Consider the following 7,347-nt stretch of genomic DNA (forward strand, 5'->3'; position numbering starts at 1 on the left):
TTGGGCCCAAAAGTTATGTTAATGGGTCACGAAGGCCCAATAAGCATGATTGGAGACTTTCAAGCCCAACGCTTTGAATATTTACTTGTTTAAGGTATAATTTAGTTGTCGGTATGTTTGATTGAACAGTTATTAAGTTTGTATCGGTACGAGACCGGTCGGTCGTTTATAACGATATTTGGAAATTTATGTATATTCATCTTTCCATTTTTCATAAGTTGTAGTTTGGTATTTTTGATCCAAATATCTTAATAATATAATAATTGACTCAAAATATTGGTTTGACCTTTTCAGCCCTTCTTTAATAAAAATGACAATTTTTGTCCCTTATATATAAAAAAACATTTTAGGCCCTAAAACCAATTTCTTGTCATTTTTGACCCATTGACTTTGTTTAAGTGATGATTTTAGCTCAAAATTTACTTTTATCAAATTCAGCCCCTCCAGTAAAGAGATTTTCAGTTTAAACCCAAACTTTTCGCAACTTTTACAATTTTGGCCTAAAATCCAAAAGTTCACATTTTTTATCCTTGTTTGAAAAGAAATCATTTTAAACCCCTGAAATAGTTTTGTTTACCCTTTTTACCCCCTGTTTTGAGAAATATATCATTTCAATCCCTTGAAAATCACACTTTTTGCAATTTTTGGCTTAATGGGCCGAAAAGCCCAAAAATTGGCCCATTAAGCTACAATTTACATTTGTAGCCCCTTTAAGTGTATGATATTCATATAAACCTTTATTTTTACTGTTTTGATTCATTTTAGTCCTTAAGAAAACCGTAAATGACAATTTTTCCACTCAACTTTGGTTTGTTTGACAATTATAGCCCAAAAATGAGTTTTATGTTGCAATATATTTGTTTTAATCTTAGAGGATAATTTTTCTTAACTTGTTTAGTGTAATATGTCTTAGATCATATTTATCTTCCTCTTAGATCCATACATCTCGAGATTTCCATTCTTTTTGTTACATATTTACCATATAAACACATGAAATCACACATAGCATACACATACACATAGATCTACACATTTTACTTGTATTCTCCCCCATAAAACATATGAAAACCGAAAATAGAGGGGTATGAACTCACCTGTGCTTGTTGATTTGATTTGAAGAAGAAAGGGAAGAAGTTTGATGCTATTTTCGGCCCTAGAAAGCTTTTTGAGAAGACTTTGGCTTAGATGGGTTCTAAGAAGAATTATTATGAACTTTCATGAGTTAGAAGGATATTTATAACAATTTCAAGAAGCTAAACCATGGATCTAAGCTTTAATTTACCTAGAATGATGATTTTAGAAGAACTTCCTTGAAATGCCCTAGATCTCGAAACTTTTGATGTAGTATCTAGAGTGTTTAGAGAGAATTTGTGAGGTGTGTGTGTTTTCCTCTTGTTCTCGGTCGAAAAAGAAAAAGAGAGGAGAGGTGTGAGGAGGGTGCATGGAAACATGGGATTTTCCTTGTTGTATGTGGTATATTAAGCTTGGTTAACCTTTAAATAAAATTGAGGTGGCAAGGTTAGAGTTTATTATCCATTTCCTTTTTTTTAACACTAACATGGGCAGAAAATTGTGCTAGGAGAAAGGATGAAGTGGCTTGGTCCAAATCCTTCCCTTGGTTCGAATTTATGAGGCCCAATAATTATTTTTCGGCCCATTGGGCTCCTTTGATGGCTTACGACCCAATTTGTCAAAAGGAATGTATTTTATGGCCCATTTAGGTTAATTAGATTTGTTATGGCCCATTGGGGTATTTTATTTCATTCTAGGCCCATTATGGCCCAAAATGTTAAAATAAATGAAAGTGGGTCCAATTAGAGCTCATTTAAGAGTTATAAGCCCAAAATAGTCAAATTAGAAACATATTGGCCCATTAGGCCCAATAAGGAATTCCTAGTCCAAAATAGATTTAAACTGGGATTTTTAGGGTTTCCAATCTTTCGTTGACTATTTGAAAGTTTGTATAGGGTGTTTGATGGAATTTTTGTTGTTATTGAATAAGCATCATACATGCTTTCACATTTTTTGTTCACAAATGTTATCATTGTTGTTGTTACAAGGTATAGAATTCCTAGTTGTGACACATGCCCTCACACCCAACAACAAAATGGAATTGTTGAGCGGAAGCATATGCATCTTCTAGAGACCCCGCGTTCTCTCAAGTTCAAAGCTAATTTTCCAAAAATATTTTGGGGTGAGTATGTTTTAACTGTTGCTTATATTATCAATAGGTGCCTTCCAAGGTTATAGGAAATAAGACTCCTTATGAAAATTATTTTTCAACAAAAACCATACTATGAGTGCATAAGAATCTTTGGTTGTTTAGTTTACTTTAAAAGTAATGAAATCAAAGGAGATAAGTTTGAAATAAGGGGGAGGTCTGGTGTATTTTTAGGTTACCCTCAATGTAACGCCCAAATTTTTCACACCACGTATACCCCAAAATACATTCCATAATTATAAAAATTTTACAAAACATTTTGGTATACACTAGCACACTGGAGCACAAGAAGCTATCACAAGGATCGTGCTGACAACAAGCACATGATCAAGTCGGGCGCTACAATCTTTAACATGCAAAACATTCACAAACAAACAACGTAAGCCTCATGGCTTAGTGAATAAGAACTACAATAACTTAAACACATAATCCAAATAACAAATAATCCATCAGGAAAATATATTCACAATAGCTCCTAAGAGATCTAACAAAAACCTTTTTGCATAATAATCCCATGCATAGTAAAACACTAACCCAAACCTGTCAAATGATACAATCTCCAAACCGAGATAAATATAAACCAATATATGAATATTTTATTATAACCAATTAGCTAATCAAATACTATATCTCTAATCTGAGATAACATATTTAAATAATTATACCATCCTGAAGTACCATATAATGTCATAATAATCACCAATACACATGTACCAAAATATACAGGTACCAAGAACAACGGATGTTAGAGTAGTGTTACTCAACTGATCACTTGGTTGACATACTACTTTAGCCCTTAGCCTGTATAGCCTTCCCGTCTGTCACATACCGGTACCTAACCAACAATTTCCAAGTTCCTTATAACCTATTATAATTTACCCTTAACTACACCCTGTGACTATTTGTCACCAAACTCATTAAGTACAATAATATATCAATACTAGGCTTAACCTCATGAGCCAATAACGAAATCTACCATATCGGGACATTTAGTATATTTGGGTTTATAACCCTGATAGTCCCAACTAATTATCTTACCGTGCGATTTACTTATAAATCTCACCAACAGGTCCGTAACAACACCATATCACAGATACGAGTATATATAGATAACATATACTCAAATATATCCAATCCCAACAATAATGATGTATAAAACAATTACATAATAATGGGTTAAACTATACCTTCGCGAGCTTCATATCTCCCGTATATCAGCACAAATCACTTTATACGATCTCCCTCAACCGAATCCCGGCAGCGCTTCGCTTACATGCACTAGAACCTTCTAAATGACACTAAAAACACTCTTTTTTATACTCTGCAAGCTCTCATGTCGTGAGAATTAGAAGCTCACATCGTGAACAGTATCTAGACATGGTCCTGCCACGCATAGTGAGAACTAATTTCTCACATCGTGAGAGTCCAATGTCATGTCGTGACAATCATGTTTCACATCGTGGTAGTCAAATTTTGACCTTTGACTTGACTTCTGTTGACTTTCTCATAATAGCATCCTAGTTTTATCTCAACTTCAAATAACCAAAGCTCTCTTATACGGACTCTGTTTTCAGCAAACTTTATATCCACGGAAATCCTCGTCACACGAACTACAAAATTCTTCAATAATATTTTAATAATTAACATTTCTAAAATTAACCCTTTCTAGGATTTATCTCACTTATCCCTTTCATAATATCTATATTTCATAAAATAATACATGTTACGAAAAACCGGGTGTCACACTCAAGGGACTAAAAGTTACAAAGTTTTTGACATTGAAAAAACATGCATTTTCGCAGGTCAAACTTGGGATGGGAGATCTAGATTTTTTTTCTTCGAAATGTCGTTTTGTGATTTTGTAGGCTCATCTCACACATTTTTGGAAAATCTTAAGTTTTACTTAAATTTTGGTAAAAGCTTAATAACTTTAGTTCTTTTTTTTTCTCGACGATTAAACAATTAGGGATTTAAATAACAAAATGGCAATACTTGTGGCTATAAATATCATTAACCTTATTTTTTATAATGGGGCACATAAGGCAGCTCTTGTGAACATCATCACATGAAAAGAAAGTTAGCTACTCTTTAAATATTTCAACAATGACAAAATTGAGATATTTGACTTGCACATAGTTTACCAAACTTCTTTTTTGTAATAATCAAATAACTACAAAAACCTCTTAATAATACAAAATTGAGGAAGGTTGTGGACATGAACCAATCTCAACAAAATCATATGATAATTGTTGATAAGCAAAAACTATTTAATAAATTCCGTGATAATCAATTAACAAATACCTCATAAAATCGAATTAACAAATCTATAATGTGGAATCATTGGTGCTTTGTTTTTGTTCGTTGCGGTTCTCTTCCAAGATTCTTTGAAATTCCTTCTCACTTGCTGAGATCACGCGCTTCATTGCATCAAATGTAGTGAGCTTAATGCTGAAACATGTAAGAAAATATTAACACATTATTTTTTTAAACAACAGAAAACTAATAAATCCATATTTTTATTAAGTCAACCTGCTGTTTGGTAAAGTCTTCAAAGCATTGGGAACAAAACCCCGGTATAATCCAACTACACCATCACGAGCGATAATGCCTAAACAAATAATATCCACATCAACGCCACGTCAACAAAAAATATAATCTTGTAAAAAAAATATAATACCTGAACACGCATCTAATATATTCTTGTAAGGTGTACCCCTCATTTGCATTTGTCTTCTAATAGTATCCAATGGGTAGCATGTAAGTGTAGCAATGGTAGCTGCCATGAAAGCCGTCATTATCGATGCTTCAGCCTTGTTTCGAAACTTTTCTGGCAATGACTTCTTTACCCTGACATCATCAAATACATTTACATTTACAGTATAGAACAGGACAGGACAGGACAGAACAGAACAGAATGAGAAGCTCACAAGTCAAAGACGCAAAAGTTGACTGCAACGTATGGTGCTATTCCGATAAGGGAAGGTCCAAGACCCCGATAGAACGATCCAACTCCTTCCTCTTTTAGCATCTTTACAAAAACCTGAAATTACGATAATACCCAACTTCAAAAACTTGGCACAAGTAAATTATATTATATGATATATCCATCGATCTTACATCTGTCATAGTTTGATATCCGGGATCAACTGCCAAACGTAATCTAAGGACATCTAACGGATACGTCACCTGACACAAATATCCAATGTTAACAATTAAAAGTACAATTCTATAATAAATAAGAAACAGTTTGAAAGTACAAGAACTTGAGTATAAAAAAAAATGGTTTTAATCTTACTAAAGTTGAAGTCATTCCAGCACAAGCACCTGCAGCTAATCTTCCAATAATAGAAAGTTCACCATCTGTTCCTCGGAATAATTTCTGCACATTTAGATTTAATTGAAATGAATAATTATTTTATTTTTATTTGTGAATGTAGATATCAAAATGGATAAAATAACTGAATTTTTTATATACCTTGTATGTGTCATACGCGAATAGTTGGACTGCACTATAAGGAAGGACACGTGCTACCTTTGATTTTAAATTTTAATAAGAACCAATTAAAATTAAACAAAAGGTTTATAAAACTTGTGACAATATAAACAATTCAATGTGAAATATAACAGAAATAAGCACCTGAGCAAAGTTACCCTTCCAATACCCTTTTATGCCTTCTTGCTTCCCTACAGCTACAAAAGCCTGCAATTCATTTTTTAAACATCATATAATGATACAACATGTAAGATAAATATATAATTAAACATACCTGTATAAATCCAATTGCTTTCTTTGCACTTTCTTGCCCAACTCTTAGACCATGAGTCTGCAAATAATATATTAGCAAATGGTGAAAAGCTAAAATTGTTAATTTCCATATTTAGGTCTAAATTGAAAGTCTCCATGCCCCAATTTTACTTTCATGGCGAATTTGGTAACAGAGCATCAATTAATTTGCTTCTTTACTAGTTGTCTTCTAGCAAAAGGAATAACTAAGTTATTTAACTATAGAAGAAAGTCGTGTTAGGGAAATTGTCATCATCGTCACCACGAACAATTTAATAAGTATAATTATTAATTGTCACCAATCAGCGACTGCAATTTAGTCAAAACTGCTACAATACTATTGAAATTTCGAAACTAGGTCGAAAAAAATGAAAAATCTCACCTGCATTATGAGTTTAATCCGGTCAAGAGGCGCAGTGACTGTTTTCGCAGCAGCACCGGAGACAGCACCGGCGGCAAACACGGCGGCGTCTTTAGGCACCAAAGCGACGATAGCCAGGGGGTGTTTAAAGAGCTGTGCAGCGGTAGGTTCGAACTCTAACGTCTTCTCCATCATTGAGACGCTAGCAAAACCACCACCGCCTCCGCCACGTGAACGTCGACGGCCACCGCCTCCGCCACCATGTTTAGGCCATTGAAGGAGGTCGTTAGGGTCACATGGTAGAGGTTGGAGTCCAGGAATTTCCTTCCAATTTAACTTTGGGTGGTTCTTGTGTTGAAAATTTTGGGGTTTTGACATTGAAAGAGAGAATTATGGTTTTTGTGTAATGGTGTGTGAAGAAGATAAGGTAAAACCCCAGCGACAAATTGAAATTGAAATTGCTTCTTTATAGCCAAGGTTCGTTAGTTGCCTCCAGGCATAGCGCCAAATTCTTGACGCTAAGTTAAAATTAAAAAACAAAATTAATCAGTAATCTATTAAAATATAATTAAATTCCATGCTTAATTTATTTAGATCGTTTAAAAGGATTTAAGGAATCTTAGAGAGCCCTTAGTTTTGGAAAAATGAGCCGTTTTTTGGAAAAAAATTTCAAGGAAAAAAAAAATTTAAAAACACGTTTAGTTTGTTTATTTTTCTAAATTTTTTACGAAAAATTAAGAGTGCGTTTGGTTGTGGAAAATTTTACAGAAAAACGGAAATTTTGGAAACGCGTTTGGTTCATTCAATTTTCCAAAATTTTCCAAGAAAATGAAAAATTTTAGTTTTCCAAATTGTATGTAAATTAGAAAATTGATTTTTATAGTTTTCCAAAGTTTTCCAAATTTCTAAGATGGCAAATGAAAATGAAAATTCCTCTGGTTTCAATCAAACGTGTTTTCTAAAATTTTCATTGAAAATTAA

At 33.4% G+C, this 7,347-nt stretch overlaps 1 protein-coding gene across 1 annotated transcript; it reads right to left on the reverse strand.

The window, feature by feature from the left end:
- Positions 1 to 4,287: 4,287 nt before the first annotated feature.
- LOC111882718 (probable envelope ADP,ATP carrier protein, chloroplastic) lies at positions 4,288 to 6,817 on the reverse strand. Its single transcript, XM_023879083.3, has 10 exons — positions 6,388 to 6,817; positions 5,989 to 6,045; positions 5,859 to 5,921; positions 5,697 to 5,753; positions 5,517 to 5,600; positions 5,339 to 5,407; positions 5,149 to 5,261; positions 4,899 to 5,068; positions 4,751 to 4,829; positions 4,288 to 4,669 (listed from the first exon to the last, which is right to left on the reverse strand). Exons 1-10 carry the CDS (start codon positions 6,742 to 6,744, stop codon positions 4,546 to 4,548), a joined length of 1,173 nt encoding a protein of 390 aa, XP_023734851.1. The 5' UTR covers positions 6,745 to 6,817; the 3' UTR covers positions 4,288 to 4,545.
- Between the last annotated feature and the right edge of the window lie 530 nt (positions 6,818 to 7,347).

Source organism: Lactuca sativa, chromosome 9 (genome assembly GCF_002870075.4).
Source record: "Lactuca sativa cultivar Salinas chromosome 9, Lsat_Salinas_v11, whole genome shotgun sequence".
Classification (NCBI taxonomy): Eukaryota; Viridiplantae; Streptophyta; class Magnoliopsida; order Asterales; family Asteraceae; genus Lactuca; species Lactuca sativa.

What these genes read in the sequence shown, in the direction of transcription:
- LOC111882718 (XM_023879083.3), bottom strand. Translation starts at nt 6,744, where the DNA reads ATGTCAAAACCCCAAAATTTTCAACACAAGAACCACCCAAAGTTAAAT. An exon ending in GGATTAAACTCATAATGCAG is followed by an intron (nt 6,046 to 6,387) that starts GTGAGATTTTTC and finishes TATTATTTGCAG; the next exon opens with ACTCATGGTCTAAGAGTTGG. An exon ending in AAGCAATTGGATTTATACAG is followed by an intron (nt 5,922 to 5,988) that starts GTATGTTTAATT and finishes AATGAATTGCAG; the next exon opens with GCTTTTGTAGCTGTAGGGAA.